The sequence below is a fragment of the Phragmites australis genome, chromosome 22, assembly GCF_958298935.1.
Source record: "Phragmites australis chromosome 22, lpPhrAust1.1, whole genome shotgun sequence".
NCBI lineage: Eukaryota > Viridiplantae > Streptophyta > Magnoliopsida > Poales > Poaceae > Phragmites > Phragmites australis.
The window spans coordinates 4,116,930-4,135,581 of NC_084942.1; the positions used below are offsets into that span (position 1 = coordinate 4,116,930).

The following is an 18,652-nucleotide window of genomic DNA, read 5'->3' on the forward strand; positions in this document are numbered from 1 at the left end:
GAAGCTTCTTCTCAATCATAACACATCAGATAAATACGAATTGAAAGCCAGGAAAGCAGCATCAAGACTAAAGAAGTAGACGAGTCTAACGAAAAAAAAAAAATCCAGTTCTAATATTTTTTGTTGCTAGGTAGGTCTTATTATCTCTTCATTCGATAGTTGAAGCTGATTCGTAGATAAGTTATGTTACAGAGAATCATATATTAGATCTTATTGATGTGCTCATGCGTATGAATTATGTGAGAGCAACTTTTGTGACCCAATCTTCTCAAAGGATTCTCAAAACTTGATAATAAATTATGTGGGTTGGTTTTGTCGGTATGTAGAAGAATGATTGTTTCGGTAGTTTACCGCGTGTGCAAAATCTCACGGTGCACTACCGTGTGGAAAGAGTCAAAATGAAGCGTGGCAACGGCGACGCGAGCCTCCGCAGCGCTAGTGAGGCGCCAGCGGGGCACAATAGCTTGGGCTCGTCCTCGACCGAGATGGCGCTGGTGAATACGACAAGTTTGACTCTTTCTCCGACGCTGGCAGCCACAGACAAGACCCACAATGCTATGAAAACCCCTTACATGAACCCCTTTGTTTAATCTCTAACTTTAAAATTTTGGTTGGGTTTTTGGCTTTCATAGTTTGCTATTTTTTTATTGGGGTTTGCATGTTACTTTGAAGTAAGTTTTGTAAAAACTTGCGGGCAACATTAGTGATGTTCCACTAGGATCTAGGGTTCATTGCAGATTGAGGTTTAATATTTATGATTATTACAAAAATTAGCTATATATTATATACTAATGTAGTATATACACCAAAGTTACAAATCCTGGACCTGCCACAGGTCAACCGAGCCAAACCGACCTACGTCAGCCCAACCCGTGCCCTCATCTACTTATTTATTTATTTATTTATTAATTTTAAAAAATATGTTGTTATTTTGAAAATTGTAAAAGTAGACGTCTCTCACTCATTTAGTGGTGAGAAATAAATTGCCCATCCAACGGGCTATAGATTTAAAAATCATAAAGGTACCACGTTCCAATGCTTTGATCTAGCACTCCATAAATTTTCGGACAATAATATGACATGTAAAATGATAAAAAAAAGATAAATTTTAGTCTTTTTTGTTTCTCGTTATACAAGTAATTATTTGAGTTAAAATTTTGTGGAGCGCTATATTATAGCCCGGGTTGGCATTGGAGGGGGGCAAGCGGGGCGGCCGTCGCGGGACCCCAAAACCCAGGGGCCCCTCCTATATAAGTATACATGTATACTATTTATGACCCAACGAAGCACAACAGTCCAAATTCCAATCGATTGGCTACAACAGTTATGAATGTACGAGATGTCGTCTAGAGGGGGGTTGAATAGTCATTTCTGAAATCTAAAACTTTACAACGGATTAAACTGTCCGGATACTCCGGGTCAACTTGGATATTTCGGGTCCGGAGGTTCCGTGTTTTGCCCGGATAGTCTAGATGAAACAGGAAATCGAAGTCTATGAAATTCTAAGTAAATCTACTTAGATGTCATGTGTTACCATAAGTTCCTAAGGATGTATGGAAGCTTTTCAAAACATCACCTGCAGCTAGAAACACAGTATCACGTGGATCAGGGCAAATCGCCCAAAACGACTAGAACAACAAAGAAATCAAATGAGACACAAATTTATTTCCCGAAGTTCGGATCAAACGATCCTACATCTCCGTTGAGGTGCTCACAACAAAGAGCCAGGTCTCTCTCAACCCTTATCCTCACCGAGCGACCACGAAGATCGAGCTCGGGGCTTACTTAACTTTCCTCTTTCCTTGCGGAGGCGAGGATGACCTTCACAAACTTTCCAGGGCACTCCACAAGCTTAAGTGCTCACCGGGTGACATCTAGCCATCTAGGAGCTTCAAGCTTTAAGAGTAAATAACACGAGTTGATGACTTGATGAAGACCTCAAGTGCTCAAATAATGGAATTTTGCTCACTCGCACTCAATCACATTTTTCCAATCCTAACTCTCAAATCCTTGTAAGATTTAATGGACTAGAGGAGTGGGAGGGCTCTAAAGAAGCTTTGAAGGCTTTTGTATCAAGTTGGTTCAGCAACAAATAAAGGAGGGGGTATTTAACCCCCCCCCCCAAAACTAGCCGTTATAGTACATTTTATACCGACCTAGAGTATCTGGGTCAATCCGGAGACTCCGGGTTGGCACTTATCGCACAGCCACGAGCCTGCTCGAAACCCAACCTGGAGGGTTCAGATGAACACAGAACCCGGAGTGTCCGGGTTAACTCGGAGACTCCGGGTGAAACTTTTAGGCTCTAACCAAGACTTTCTGCCGGAGTATAGTTTAGAGACTCTAGTCATTCGGAGTATCTAGGCCAACCCAGAGACTCCGGGTTGAACTCCAACCACAAACTGAGAACCCTCTGTCGGAGTACTGTCTGGAGACTCTGATCACCCGGAGTATCCGAGTTAGCTTGGAATATTCGGGTCCCGACATAACTTTTAAATTATCTGATGTTCGTGGGGTGATATGTGTCTCTTATCTTTGGTCTAAAAGAGTTATTTGAGCACTAGGACAACTCCAAGTCAATCTAAACGCATCCCTCTTGGTAGTACGGTGCACCTATACTCAAATTCAAAAATAAAATAAAATTTAATCTATTGAGTAACTATATGCCGCTTCTCTTTTCTTTTTTACTTCTTCAATGGGACTAATACCTGTTCAAAACATCATTAAACTCATTAGTTCCTTAATCATTTATCATCAATTATCCAAAATCCATATAGGGGGCCTAGATGCACTTTCAATCTCCCCATTTTTAGTGATTGATGACAACACGATTAAACCTTACACAAGATATTTTAAATTAAAGATTTTGAAACCTAAGATATTATGAGCTCCCCCTAAATGTGCCATGAGTCACTGGACCTTGATTCTCATACATAAAATACAATTAATCAGAAGATAGTTGCTGCTCAGTATAGATTTTAGTCTTGCTTGTGTTATCAAAACCAAATAAGCGACCAAATGTTTTATATTTGATTTGATATCTCTCTCCTTCTATCATCCATTACATCGTTTGGTTCTCCTCATGATCAAAGTGGAGTGTGGCATAGAACTGAGCTATGACCTCAACACTCCAATCATACTTCAACCCCAAGATTCTTTTAATCATTTTGTCTTCACATGCTTCAATGACCTCATTGAAGATAGGATCATCCTTGCCAGCCATATAGTCCCAGTCAATCCATTGCACAGGGGAGACAGGTTTCTTCTTCTTGATGATCACACTCAAAAGCGATGATCCGTCATACTCTTCTCATAATGAAAGGGATCCTCCTCTCTTTCTTTCTTGGCCCTGCTAGCCCTTTTCATGTAATCCACCATTCTCCTGGGCATATCAGATAAAGTGCATGTTCTGAGGGGTTGGTGAAGCTTTAAAGGTTGCACATTGACCCTTTCCTCTTATTCCTCATCACTTTCTTCTCTATGATCTCTTGATCCTGAAGCCACAACTTTGCCCTTCCCTCTATTAGCTACCTTCTTTGTTCTCCTTGGAGGCAAGGTAGTGCCAAGAGGCACATTGGCGGTTTGAGCCGGTTCTCCAATCCGAATCCCTCCCGACGAGACCGGCACCCTTTTAGTAGCCTTATGGACACGCCCATGGCCACTGCCGCTGCCACTTTCACTCCCATTTCCACCAAATTCAGCTGGCTACGGAGGAGCGTATCTTTGAGCATGCGGATCAAATCGACCTTTCGTCCTTCTTTGATAAGTTTGAGAGTCAAACTTATCACGACCCATCTTGATATACCATGAGATAGATATGAAGAGAATGCTTGAGATACAAGAAGGATTGCACAAGATTTGAATTGATGAACATAGCTCAAATGAACCAAACTCTACAGCCCGGAGTATCTGGGCCAACCTGGATACTCCGGGTAGCCCGACTCCGGGGGAAAAACATGGGATTTGGGTGATTTGGCCAAGGCATTTCCAAACCATTGAAATGCAAGACTCTAGGAAGGATATATATCATCTTTACCAAAGGAAATCAACTCTAGGGAAAGACATTGAGAGATCGGGAAAAGAAGGTCTTTAGGGTTACCTTTAGGTCCAACCGATGATCCCGTGGATGATCCGGAGGGAGGTTCGCATAATCCGACCAACAGGAGAAGCTCAAAAGATGAAGGACTTGAAAAAAAAAATCCCTGGTGCAATCTCTAAGTCGCTGGAGGGGAGATCACCATGGTGAGAGGATAAAGGAAAAGGTAAAAAGATAAAGTGAAGAGGTAACTCCTCGGGTTGGGGAAATTGACTGACTTACCCGGAGTATCCGGGTGGACCTGGGGACTCCAGGTTGGAGTAAAACTCCGAACCGAGAGGGTCTTCCCAGAGGGAAACCTGGATCCTCCGGGTTGAGTGACAGAATCCGGAGTATCTGGGTTAACCCAGAGACTCTGAGTTCTGTCAATTCAACAGATGTGGCCAGGGAGCTAAGGACCTCCAGAATTCGGATACTCCGGGCTAGGCCGGGCTATCCGGGTTCTGTAGCTGACAGAACAGATTTTTGAGCTGAGATTTGACGAGGGTTTAAAAGAGATTGGATAGTTAGATATATAAGATATTTTTACCACTTGTGATCAGTCAATAAATAACAATACATAGCAATGATCACAAGTAGCAAAATACGATCATAAGATCGAAGAATCAAAGCTTTTTTTTAAAAAAAGCACTCAAAGGATATTTTCGCAAACCTCTAGCTATCAAAGCTACAAAACTAAAACAATCAATTGTATGCAACATATCAAGCCATGTTGTGAGAATCTAGGATATTTAGCTCATTTCTCAACTCGCAAAACCTTTGCTTGTCTAGTAACTTTGTGAGAATATCGGTTAGTTATTTTTCGGTTCTCACATGGCAAATATCGATATCCCTTTGGGTTGCGTGGTCTCTCAAAAATGATGACAGATGTCAATGTGTTTGGTTCTTGAGTGTTGTACGGGAATGCTGGCTATTTTGATGGCACTCTCATTATCACACAAAAGTGGGAATTTAGTCATGTTGTAACCATAGTCTCTCAAGGTTTGCCTCATCCAAAGTAGTTGTGCACAACAAGCGTCCGCGGCAACATACTCGGCTTCGACAGTGGATAGGGCTATAGAATTTTGTTTCTTTGATGACCAAGATACCAAGGACCTACTGAAAAATTGGCAAGTCCCGGATGTGCTCTTCCTATCCACTTTGCAACCGGCATAATTGGAATCCGAATAGCCGATGAGTTCAAAGGATGAACATTTATGATACCATAAGCCAAGGTAAGGAGTATGAACAAAATATCTAAGAATTCTCTTAACGGCCACTAAATGACACTCTTTTGGAGCGGCTTGAAATCTTGCACACATACACACACTAAGCATAATATCGGGCCTAGATGCATAAATATAAAGCAAATATCTTATCATGGAGTGATATACCTTTTGATCCACGGCCTTCCTATTTTCGTTGAGGTCGAGATATCCATTGGCTTACATGGGAGTCTTGATAGGCTTTGCATTCTCCATATCAACTTCTTGAGCATATCTTTGATGTACTTGGTTTGACATATGAAGGTCTCTTCCTTGAGTTGTTTGATTTGAAATCCTAGAATGAACTTCAACTCTTCCATCATTGACATTTCAAACCTCTTGGTCATGATCCTACTAAACTCTCCACAAAACATTTTGTTAGTAGAACCAAATATAATATCATCGATATATATTTGGCAAACAAATAAATCATTATCAAGTAGAATTGGATTTGCCTATTTCAAAGCATTTCTTGATAAGAAAATTCATAATGCATTCATACCATGCTCTAGGTGCTTGCTTAAGCTCATAGAGAGTCTTATGGAGTTTATACACATTATGAAGATACTTAGGATCTTCAAATTCAGGTGGTTGCTCCACAAATACCAATTTAGAAATTGGTCCATTAAGAAAAGCGTTCTTCACGTCCATTTGATATAACTTGAAATCATAGTGAGTAGTATAGTCAAGTAATATACGAATTAACTCAAGCCTAGTTGCGTGAAGACCCATTTGGTCAACCCGGATACTCCGGGTCCGGAGGTTCCGGGTTCTGCCCGGATAGTCCGGATGAAACAGGAAATCGAAGGCTATTAAATTCTAAGTAAATCTACTAAATGTCACGTGTTACCATAGGTTCTTAAGGATGTATGGAAGCTTTTCAAAGGATCACCTGTAGCTAGAAACACACAATCATGTAGATCGGGGCAAATCGCCCAAAATGACTAGAACAACAAAGAAATCAAATGAGACACGAATTTGTTTCCCGAAGTTCGGATCAAACGATCCTACATCTCCGTTGAGGTGCTCACAACAAAGACTCGGGTCTCTCTCAACCCTTATCCTCACCAAGTGACCATGAAGATCGAGCTCGAGGCTTACTCAATTTTCCTTTTTCCTTGCAGAGGCGAGGATGATCTTCACAAACTTCCTGGGACACTCCACAAGCTTGAGTGCTCATCGGGTGATACCTAGCCATCTAGGAGCTTCAAGCTCCAAGAGTAAATAACACGAGTTGACGGCTTGATGAAGACCTCAAGTGCTCAAACAATGGAATTTTGCTCACTCGCACTTAATCACACTTTTCCAATCCCAACTCTCAAATCCTTGCAAGATTTAATTCACTAGAGTAGTGGGAGGGCTCTAAAGAAGCTTTGAAGGCTTCTGTCTTGAGTTGGTTCAACAACAAATGAAGGATGAGGTATTTAAACCTAGCCCCCCAAAACTAGCCGTTTCAGTACATTTTGTACTGACCCGGAGTATCCGGGTCAACTCAGAGACTCCGGGTTGACACTTATTGTACAACTACGAGCCTGTTTGGAACCCAACCCGGAGGATCCGAATGAACATAGAACCTGGAGTATTTGATAGGGGAAAACCCGTGGGTTGGCCCGATCTTCACGGCAGTAGGTACGAAAAGAGATAACTTGCTGAAAAATGCAGCGGGATAACTAGCTTTATACCTGACAAAGGTTGGAATGTGGCTAAGTAACGAGGAGAGAGGCACCGAATCCTTGGACTCGACTCGATCTCCACGAACTCAAGAACACAAACCGGGTAGCTTTAGACCTGGTCAAGGTTGGTTGCGACCAAGCGACGGGGAGAGAGGCACCGAAACCTTGATGGATTTCGACTCGATCTCCGAACGACCGCAGAACCACAAACCGGGACTAATCCACACAAAATGGTGCAGCCTAACTGAAAACCGTAGAGCACGAATTAGGGGGTCCCAGAGGAACCTTCACATATATACCGGTGAATCGGTCTCTCATAAGTCGATGAAGAACTCGCAAGAAATTTGGGGTACGTCACTTAACAGCTCTTAGCTGGAAACACCATCTGGTGGATTTTTCTTAATTCATAATCGTGCCCCCTTTGGCTTAGATACAGTAGGTATTTATACTAGGAACACCCCTCCTAGCTAGGTGTGAAAGTTCTATAAGTTTCCACAAAAATAAAGGGAGATGAAAAGGTGAAAACATGGGTTCCCGAGAAGCCTCGCGTGATCTTCAGCCTCCCTGGCAGTCTTCACTTAAATGGTCATTACTCTTTAATGGGAAGTCCAAAAGACGAGCCGTTTGTTGGAGGTGAAAGTAGACTTGATTATCTTTCTGTCCATGTGCATTATGCATGGTGAATCTTGACCAGTTTGTGCGTGTGTCTCTTGGAACATGGCTCTAATGTCAGGAGTCAGTGTGATGGTTCAGCTTCTGCGTAACTCGTCTCCTTCTCGGTGTAACTTGTCTCCTTTGGTCCAGCAGCAGCTCCAATATGCGTAAACCTTAGAAATACAAAAGTATAACATTTAGGTAGTATAAAATTCTCATTTGTATTGTAATCAAATTTAGTAAGGAGAGAGTTCACCTCTTGTTGCAGTTTCCTTGCACGACCCCGTGTGATGGGTCCTTGTATTGGTGTAATTGGTGCTTGACTTGTTTCAGTTGGTCCATGGCTTGGCACATTTGCTGGGAGGTCCTCATCAGTATTCGGGTTAACCCGGAGACTCCGGGTGAAACTTTTAGGCTCTAACTGAGACTTTCTGCCGGAGTAAAGTCCGAAGACTCTGGTCACCTGGAGTATCCGGGCCAACTCGGAGACTCCGGGTTGAACTCCAACCACAAACCGAGAACCCCCTGCCGAAGCATTGTCCGGAGACTCTGGTCACCCGGAGTATCCGGGTCAGCTCAGAATATTCGGGTCCCGACATAACTTTTAAATCATTCGGTGTTCGTGGGGTGATATGTGTCTCTTATCTTTGGTCTAAAAGAGTTATTTAATTACTGAGATAACTTCAAGTCAATCTAAATGCATCCCTCTTGATAGTAGGGCACACCTATACTTAAATTCGAAATTAAAATAAATTAATCTATTGAGTGACTATATGTCGCTTCTTTTTTCTTTTTACTTCTTCAATGGAATTAATACATATCCAAAACCTCATTAAACTTATTAGTTCCTTAATTGTTTGTCATCAATTATTCAAAACTCACATAGGAGTAGATGCACTTTTAAGTTACATGATCGAGCATGGGCTTTGGCCTTTGGCTGGCTCAAAAGAAGCAATTTTGCTGCTTTGGTTTCTTCGTAGTAGGTTACCAGTAAGCCAAATTAGCAATCCTCTCGTACACATAGAAGTCGATGAGATTGCTTCGTCTCGTGCAGTCCTGCTTGCTTCGTTCGACAGTGATCGGATTCAGCGACGAACACAACGACATTAGTGTAAGCCGTAAGAGCTCTAATCGCTGACTCGATGACTTGGCGATCGGTGCGTTTGGATATACTTTAAGGCCTCATTTGGAACAAAGAAAAAATGAAGGAATTGTAAAGGATTTGAATCCTATAGAAAAAATCCCTATGAAAACCTTTGGAACAAAAGATTAGACCTTTAGAATTCCTATGGAACGACTTGTTCCATATGAATTTTAGAGGATTTCTAGCATGAGGTCCAGCCTCATGAAAAAAATTCCTTTGTTCTATCTTTCTTCTCTCGTTCCTATGTTTTTCCTTTGTTGCATTTAAATGGTCAACTGGAAGTTTTCCTACATTCTTTATTCCTGTAGGAATGCAAGTGCAAGGTAACTCCAATTTTGTATTTTTTCTATTACTACATTTTCAGAATCCTACATTCTAAAGAGACCCTAAGTGCTTATTGGAAACAAATTTTTTAATGCACTGAATTTATCTTTACAATTTATATATTAATTATTTTTTACATCTCAATTTAATAGATCTTTTTTTAGTTTCGTCCCGGGTCACCAAAATCTTGAACCAACACTGATTATAACAACCTCCGCACAACATGTTTTTACAGAATTTTGTATAACTATTTCAATAGTACTTTGAAGTTTGAGAGAATTTATGTGTCTATAATCAAATATTTATTTTTAAGTGTCTAGCAGCAAATATAGAAAAAAAATCATATCCTAACACATAAAACAAAATTTGGCTGGATTAATCCGTCCCCATCCAATCCTCGAGAACAGCAGGTTCACGTTTTGTCACTAGACCCGTTTCCCCGTTCGTCACTGATAGACGGGCCCACCCACGCGCAACTGATCTCACAACCCCCTGCTGCCCTTTCCAGTTCCTTCGAATACGTGTTCCTCTCTGACAGGTGGGCCCTCCGCTCGTCCCCATCCTCGGGATCGGATTTTGGACTTGGATGTGGAGACCGAAACCGCCGCCGCGAACTAACCCCCGCTATAAATCATCGCCGCACGGAGCTTCCACCTCCGTGGGAAGCAGTCGCGCGGTAGTTCGTTGGATTGGCTTGGCTGGTAGGGCGAGGGGAAAGTGATGGATCCCGTGGAGGCGGAGGAGCCGCAGACGGAGCCCCCGGACGAGGACGAGGAAGAGGAGGGCTTCGCCGAGAAAGATCCCACCGGACGATTCATCCGGGTACGACGCATCCCCTTCTTTCTCGCTCATCGCCTTCTCCGTCTGCTGCTTCTTGGATCGGATCAGATGGTGCATTAGTTTTTACCTTATGGATTCGATCAGATCGTGCCGTCGTTTTTAGTTCATTTAGCTAGGTTTACGTCTTCTTGTCTAGATTTCTGTTGGTGCCTTGGTTAATTACATGTTGTTAATTGAGTGTATGTTTTACGTGTTTTCTGTTTTCTTATTGGTGTGGCGTGTGTACAGTATGATGAGATCGTGGGATCGGGGGCCGTCAAGATTGTGTATCCTTCGACCAATCTCATCTGCTGATTTCTTTTTTTTTTGGGCTAGATTAAATGCAGTTTCAGGTTTTTGCCGGTGGAGTTAGATGTTTTGTTTAGTGCCGAGATGCTTATTTTTATTTTTGGCAAATACACAATCTAGACCACAGTTGCGCGGTGTGAAATCCACTCCATGTAGATAGATGATCAACTGTTGACCTTAAAATTTTTGAACAAGAAACTGTTACTTTTATGGAAAAAATGCATGGCAAACATACACTGGAGGAGGTTAATTACTTAATCTCTTAATTTCACCTATCAATTGAAGTGTTTCATCTTTCTGCAATATGCTAAAATGCTGCGGCAAAGTTCGAACTGTAGCTAAAGCAATGCCAGCTATCCTTGAGTCATATTGAGATATTCGAGGCTATTTCAGTGTGGAGTAGTCATTGGCTGTGTGACACTGACAAAACATGATTGTTCTTGTGTTCCTTAATTCTGATTTGATGAATAGCTACAAAGCCTTCGACAAGCTGGAGGGTGTTGAGGTTGCATGGAGCCAATCACGGATTAATGACTCTGTCATGAGTTGCTCACAAAAGATGGAGCAGCTGAACACGGAGGTCCAACTATTGAGGACGCTCAGGCACAAGAACATTGTGAAGTTGTTTGCCTCATGGGTTGATGAGGAGAGGGGGATTGTTAACATTGTCACGGAGTACTTCACATCCGGCAGCTTGAGACAGTATGCCTCGTTTCTTTCATTCTACCTTCAATGTTCACAGCAACTGTGGTCTTGATTATCTAGTCTGCTCCTTTTTTCTAGAGAGCGTTCATAGACCTCCTTTTGATCTTACTTATGGATACATATCACTCTTTCAGTTAACAATTTGATGTTTTATTAAATTGTTGCTGTCTGAAGCCCTGAACAATGTTAAAATCTGCCAATGAGCAGATAAACTTTCATTGGTATTCTTCTCAATACCTGAAGTATCTCGAAACTTTATCATTTCATATATAGTTTTTTTTTTGTTTAACCCTTTACTTCTGAAAAAATCCTTAAATGTTTACTCCTTTTGAATTCGGAACTTACAAAAATGGATGTTGTTATATTTTTCCCTTACGAATTGTGGAGTAACTTCTTTGATGTTGACATATAATTAGGTATCGCACAAAGCACAAGAAAGTGGACATGAAGGCTATGAGACGATGGGCCATACAAATATTGACTGGGCTTGAATATTTGCACAGTCAGGAACCATCCATCATACATAGGGATTTAAAGTGTGACAATGTATTCATAAATGGAAACTATGGAAAAGTGAAGATTGGTGATTTTGGTTTGGCAACATTCATGCAACAACAGAAAACACGAAGTATAAAAGGTAGATATCTCTTCCTTGCACCATCTAGTATTTTAACAGCTACATGCCTTTTGAATTAGACGTATTCAATATACCATGCAAATGTACCTTGAAAGATCTGTAAGTCGACGCAGCTTATTTATTCTAATAGATTTCTTGTTCAAGTAGATCATGTACTAACAGCAATTCTTTGTCAAATTCAGGCACATTAGAATTTATGGCACCGGAGCTCTACACTGGGAATTACAATGAGCTGGTGGACATATATGCTTTTGGGATGTGCATGCTTGAAATGGTGACGTGTGAATATCCTTATAGTGAATGCCAAGGCATGGGCCATATATTCAAGAACGTTTCTGAAGTAAGCGCTTTATGACCTACATAGTACCTTGCTCCTTTCATATTGTTATAGAAAACAACAATTAATTTTTATTTTAACGATCCAATTGTTATAATAGGGTAAAAAACCAGCTGCTCTCTACAAGGTTATAGATGCAGAGTTAAGATCTTTCATAGAGAACTGTTTAGCTCCAGCGGCTGAAAGACTGCCCGCGAGTGAGCTCTTGAAGAGCTCTTTCCTCCAGAAAGACGAGTCTCTCTCAGCACCTCCAATTTCAGTCTCCCTGGTCGAGATCGAGAATGTGACTAAAGATGGTGATCAGTCTGACAGTTTCGTGTTTCGGAAGGGTGAATTTCTGCTGAAAGGAAATATGGAAGTTACCAACCTTGTCAATCTGTGCCTAAGATTTCCTGATCCATACGGTAACTACAGTCCTCAGGATGTTCCTTTCCAAAAAGGAAATTCATTTAACACTTATTTCATACTGACCTATCAAATTCTTTCAGGTGTTTTTAAGACTGCTGAGTTCCCATTGGACGTGGCCAAGGATACAGGCCTTTCTATTGCCATGGAAATGGCTGAACACTTTGAACTGCCACAAGGGAGCATAGAGATCATAACCGAGTTGATTGGTGCATTCCTGCTCGTCCTGGTCCGTTATTGGAGGTCTTGTGTTGCCATGCCATGAAATAACTCTCTGCTTCCCCCCAAAGCGCTGTTATGCATCTTTAGCAGCATATGTAACCTTTTTACTTTCTTTTACATGAATATCAGAATAGAAGACCATGTTTCAGCCTCTTGTGCGTACGCAATTTACAGTGCCTACAAGATGTGCCGCTTAACATGGCATTTTCAGTCGATGATGATGAAAGTTAAAAGAGTAGAGTCAATGTAGTCATTTGTTACAAATTTTTTTCCCGTGACAGGATTGAACAGAGAATTGAGAGTAATCAGTCGACTTTTATTTTTTAGCCAAGAGAGAAATCAGTGGATAATCTTTGCTCTTCTTCTTTCTTGACATTGCTGAATTAGAAGATGTCATATGTTTGGTGATTTTATAAGAATCCGGTGGAACTTATTTACCTATTTGTCTGTGTACTGTTTCAAATGTTACCCAAACAGATTAAGAGTAAGCCGTCTGAGACAGGTTCACCACTCCATCCAAGACGTAAAGAGAGCAGTTCAGCAGAGTAGAACAAGGACTTGATGGCTTCTAGCAGTACAAGAATATATCTCCATTATCAGTAATTTCATGCGACAAACCTAAAAACTTCGGCCGCATCCACTGCAGAACACACCTTGGATCGGCGTAGTACTCGTGATAGCGCGCGTTATTACCATTATCAGTAATGGCCGCCCCGTTTGAGATTAAACATGCGATTCTGCTCAATTAAAAGCTAATAAAAGAGGCACGGCAGATGCCAATCTCTCACTGACTTGTCAGAAAGGGAACAAGAATACGTACATGTGAAGGAACAGGAACAGGAACGGTAGCTATCACTATCTAGGAAGAAAAGAATGATTCCGAGCTGCCGATGATGGACACCAAGAATGGACGGTGGAGATCTAGATCACGTCACGTACGCAGGCAGAATCCACAGGCTCTGCCGTGCTGCTCGTGCATTTGGCTGTTCTGGACGGTGGACGTTCACAAAGCGTAACCTTTCCCAAAACGGCCAAAGTTAAAAGAAAATGGGTTTTTTCCCTACCTTCTTTGGAGGCTTTTGCAGGAGCCTGAGTTCGAGCCCCGGCCAGCCTTGGAGCCTTAGCCAACTGCACTAAGTGCAGTTCCTAAAAATGGCCAATGCTAGCGCTAATAAGAGGGAAATTCCACTTTCATGAATTCTATGTGAGACTTCAGCGCCTCCAGAAAGGGACACATGAAGATGAATTTACATTTTCTGGAATAGATGTATTACGATGAAGTAGATTACATGTATCACCATTAATCTTAGCCATGGCTAGATAAGAAATTAGGAACATAGACATTGCTTGTACTCAACCAAGAACACGTGTTCAAACTGGTGCCATGTGTCCTGATTTGCATAGCGATAAACCTCCTCCAAGCTAAAATGTGAAGAGAAAAAAAAGGAAGTTTGGACAGTTGCCGCGCCGAGCTTTTATCTAGCAACTTTGTCAACTTTAGATTGCCAAGTTCGATTTGAGATTCCACTTGTATCGCCTAACTTTCGCTGCATTTAGTTGGTTGATGTCAGTATGTACCGTTGAATGTTAGCAGTTGGCGGTTTAGCTTTCCCGTATTTACATTTCAAAACGTACTCTTTTATATTTCCTTGCGTGAATATTTTAATGTAATTTTGTTGCTACGGTAATGATATTCAGGGGATCCCCGTTATGAAAATAATGGTGTGAATTGAGATTCCACTTGCATCACCTAATTTTAGCAGAGTCTGCCGAGTTTTGGTACCAAACTAGACGCAAGTCAAATTCTGCTAAGGTGCCCACACCACGAGGTTTTCCATAACGACAAAAAAAAAAAAATCAATTCAATGGCGGAAACCACCCCACGTCCGTCCGTTGCGAATCTACACCTATATAATTTACCCATTGTGGTATATTCGGAGGATCTCTACCATTCACCCGCGTCGATTAAACAGTCACCGTGCAAAGTTAGACTCAGTTTTCCTTCAAAAATACTATCAATAATATATTATTTGTCTTCCATACTAGATATCTTCTTCCATCTTGTAATTCATCTCCTTCCACTTCAATCGATGCACGATTCTATCGCGACAATCGCTTAGACCTGCTGCACGGTGCCTCCGATCTCGACGAGCGATGAGGAGGCCACGGTCGGGAGCACGACGCCCCTGCCGCCACTGCACACCTTGCTGACGAAGGGGACGACGGGGAGGTCGAGTTCTAAGGTGAGTACAGCGGAGACCTTCAATTTTGTTCGCATTCGATGTGTTCTATGGTGGCGCCAGTGGCGTGTTGAGGAAGGACACACTAGCGATGTTGCTACTCGTCTGGCCATCAGCTGAGGCCCCTGACATCGAGCAGCCGTCGAACATTAGTCCACATCGTGCTTCCCCACCAACAACCTCTACCTGCTTGCCCATCGTTGTCCCCACTCCCCTCCAAAGCCACGTTCCCACCCCCCTGCTACCATCCACGCGCTACCACCGTCATAGATCTGTCAACAATGTGCCTCCCCACTGTCATCCCCGCTGTTAGCAACATGCATGTGCACATGTATAGGACCATGCACACATCGCTTCTTGCAACTCATTCTTCTGCTAGCGCCTCCTCTTTAGCCGGTTAGTTGGTCTCGTAGCACTTTTGTAGGCAAGTCAATTGGTTGCTACGTCAAACATTGTACGTGTATTTATACTACACAAACACATAAATGAACTCTCTGTGTTGCAATCCTTCGCTCTCTATCGTTCTCTATCGTCTTACATGGTATCAGCTTTACCACGATCCCCAACTCTTCTGTTGCTTTTGCCATAAGCTCTTTCGACTCTGATTCCTGCTCCACCTCCTCTAACTCCGGCATGTCCCCCGTCGCCATCAGCCTTCAGGTTAGAACCACTCTGGCTCCTCCTTCTTTCGTTCATGGCACAAACATCCACTCCCACGTCCCCATCATTCATGATCTCAATGCCTCCAACTATCGTCTGTGGTGCTGCTACTTCACTACTCTCTTTAGTGAGTATGGCCTAGATGATCACATTGATGGCTTGCTGGCCAAGGGAGACTCCGATTGGATCCAAAATGATTGTGCTATCATGGGTTGGTTTTACAACCGCATCTCACTAGCCGTGCTGTGCATCGTCTCCAGCAACAACGATACCACATATTCCATGTGGCGCTCCATCCTGCATGTCTTCCGTGATAACAAGGATGCCCAGACCATCTACCTCGGCACCGAGTTCTACAACTTCCACTAGGGCGATCTCTCGGTCCTCGAGTATTGCTCGTGCCTGAAGGAGAAGGCCGAAACTCTTGCCGAACTTGGCACGCCGGTCGCCGACAAGGATCTCATCTACACCATCCTTAATAGTCTCAGTCCTCATCTGCACAATGCCATTTCCCACGTCACGCAACAACATCGTCTCCCTTCCTTTCTCATGCTCGAGGAGCAGCATCTCCATGAGTCTGCCAAGACACATGCCGTTGAGGCCATGTTCGCCAAAGCGTGCGCCGGTACACGCACCCTTGCACCCCGCTCCCCCTGGTTTCTCCATTGGCCACCTGAGTAGCTCCTCTAGCAACACCCCACTCCCGGTAGCCCATGACTCTACGAAGACTAGAGGAAATAAAAAGAAGAAGTCAATGCCCTTGGCTCCCTCCTATGACCACGCTGGGTAGCATGGCGCGTCGCCTCCTCCGCACATGTTCTGGTCAGGGTACAATCCCTGGATAGGCATGGTCCAGGCATGGTTCATGCCCTCATGCCCCTCGCTGATCGTCGGTCTCCTTGGCCTGCACCCGCTAGGAGCCCAGCCTCAAGCGAACGTGGCCAGCCATGACTACGGTGCTGGCTCTTTCTCCATAAGGCTCGACCCGCAGCTGATGACCACCCTCTCTAACCTCTTGATCTAGCAGCCATCCACAAGCAAGGAGGGGGGACTAGTTCATGGAAACCGGTGCCTCCTCGCACATGGTGTTCGACTCCAGTAACATCTCCAATCTATCTCTTGATTCCTCTAACTCCCACATTATCGTTGGCAATGGTTCTTTGATACCGATCTCTAGCCATGGTTTTGCCTCCATTCCCACTTCTTCCTCCTCTCCCTTGTTTTTACACCACGTTCTTGTCTCCCCATAGCTCATCAAAAACTTGATTTCTGTTCGCACTCTTACCCGTGACAATTTTGTTTCCGTTGAGTTTGATGCTTGTGGTTTCTCTATTAAGGACCGGCACAACTAGGCAGTGATTCTGTCATGTGAAAGCAGCGATGACCTCTACTCCATTCGGCCTGCACCATCTCTTGCTTACTGCTTCATCTCTACCATCAGCGCCGATCTCTGGCATCAACGTCTCGGCCATCTGGGGCGTGACAATTTACTTTCCATTTTTCGTCATTTTCCATTCACTTGAAATAATGAAATCTCCTCGACTTGCCATGCATGCCGCATTGGCAAGAACGTTCATTTACCCTATAATAAATCACATTCTTGCACCTCTGCCCCATTTCAAATTGTTCATTGTGATGTCTAGACGTCTCCCATCTTGAGTGTGTCTGGCTACCAGTACTACCTCACCCTTCTTGACGATTACATGCATTACGCCTGGAATTCCCCTTTCAGATGAAAATCCAACGTCGCCGCCATGCTTGTGGCTTTTCATGCTTATGCTCAAACACAACATTCTCGTCCCATTATCGCTTTCCAATTCGAAAACGGGCACGAGTTTGATAACTCCACCATCCTCTCCTTCTTTGCTGCACATGGCATCGCTTTTCACCTCTCCTGTCCCTATTCCTCCCCTCAAAACGGGAAAGCAGAATGACTCCTTAGAACCATCAGTGATGGTATCCACACCTTCCTCTTCCATGTGTCCGTGCCACCTCATTTTTGGGCCAAAGCCCTCGCGACCTCCACCTTACTTCTTAACCTTTGCCCATGCAAACCCAAGAACCTTGTCTCACTGTTTGAACTCCTTCATCGACTGCCTCCAACTAAAGTTTGCTTTGCGTATTCGGCTGCCTCTGCTACCCAAACACCAATGCTACGATGGCTAACAAATTATTACCGCGTTCCACCGCATGTGTGTTCTTATATATCTGCAAGATCACAGAGGCTACATATGCTATGGTCTCACCACTCAACGCATCATCATCTCCCACCACATCTACTTTAATGAAGTTGTCTTCCCATTCTGCTCGCCTACACTGTCGGACGGCGATGCCTCTTCACCAACGTTGCCACCAAGCTCCGGCATCCCCATTCCTCCACCTCCCATGCCCACACCAGTCTGCACCTCACCACGGTAGCCTCATCCACCCGTTGCTGCATTAGCCTATTCGCCCACACCTGCTATGCCCGCAACGACTGTCGGCCCATGTGCATCGTACGCGAGTGGGTTGTCCTCTCCCCCTTTTGCTCTACGACCCACGACTTCGGCTCTGCACTACCAGACCTAGCAAGCATTGACCATGTCGGCCCGCATCGAGTTGCCTTGCCACACTCGGCTCACGTTTACGCTCCTTGTTTGCCTCTACTTCAGGTCATGCTGCTCCATCCTCTCTGCCACTGGTACACCCAATGGTCACATGTAGCAAAGCGAGGACGATCAAACCAACCCCCACTATGCCTATGTCGCAAATGTCTCTCCCATCTCTCCCGTTCTGCGCTCGGTGCACGCCGCGCTCCATGATGAAAACTGGTGCGTGGCCATGTAGGTCAAGTTCGATGCACTGCAGGCCAACGACACATGGGAACGACACGCTCGCCCGCTACAAGGCTTGATGGGTCATCAAGGGCTTCACGCAGCGCACCGACATCGACTACGGGAGACATACATCCCTGTTGTCAAGTCCTCATCAATTTGCACTATGCTTGGGACATCTCAGAACTGGCCATCCACTAACTCGACATGAACAATGCCATTCTCCATGATGTTCTCGATGAGAAGGTCTTCTCACAGAAGCCTATCGGGTTCGTTGACGGCTCTCCAAATCATTGTATGGCCTGAAACAGGCACCTCACGCTTGGTACACCTGGTTTGTGTTATTCCTCCATAGCCTCAACTTTTGGCC

General features: G+C 43.7%; 1 protein-coding gene across 2 annotated transcripts; it reads left to right on the top strand.

Moving 5' to 3' along the window:
- Positions 1–9,704: 9,704 nt before the first annotated feature.
- Positions 9,705–12,930, top strand: LOC133905500 (probable serine/threonine-protein kinase WNK9). 2 transcript variants are annotated; one of them, XM_062347304.1, is made up of 7 exons: positions 9,705–9,957; positions 10,204–10,241; positions 10,735–10,965; positions 11,385–11,605; positions 11,788–11,945; positions 12,043–12,346; positions 12,431–12,930. In XM_062347304.1, exons 1-7 carry the CDS (start codon positions 9,856–9,858, stop codon positions 12,610–12,612), a joined length of 1,236 nt encoding a protein of 411 aa, XP_062203288.1. In that variant the 5' UTR covers positions 9,705–9,855; the 3' UTR covers positions 12,613–12,930. The 2 variants fall into 2 exon arrangements, with proteins under 2 accessions (XP_062203288.1, XP_062203289.1); XM_062347305.1 differs by lacking the exon at positions 10,204–10,241 and having other exon boundaries at positions 9,714–9,957.
- The last annotated feature ends 5,722 nt before the right edge of the window (positions 12,931–18,652 follow it).

Coding starts and splice junctions, on each gene's coding strand:
- LOC133905500 (XM_062347304.1), top strand. CDS start 9,856: ATGGATCCCGTGGAGGCGGAGGAGCCGCAGACGGAGCCCCCGGACGAG. Junction 10,242..10,734: donor TCGGGGGCCGTCAAGATTGT/GTATCCTTCGAC, acceptor TTTGATGAATAG/CTACAAAGCCTTCGACAAGC. Junction 10,966..11,384: donor ACATCCGGCAGCTTGAGACA/GTATGCCTCGTT, acceptor ACATATAATTAG/GTATCGCACAAAGCACAAGA.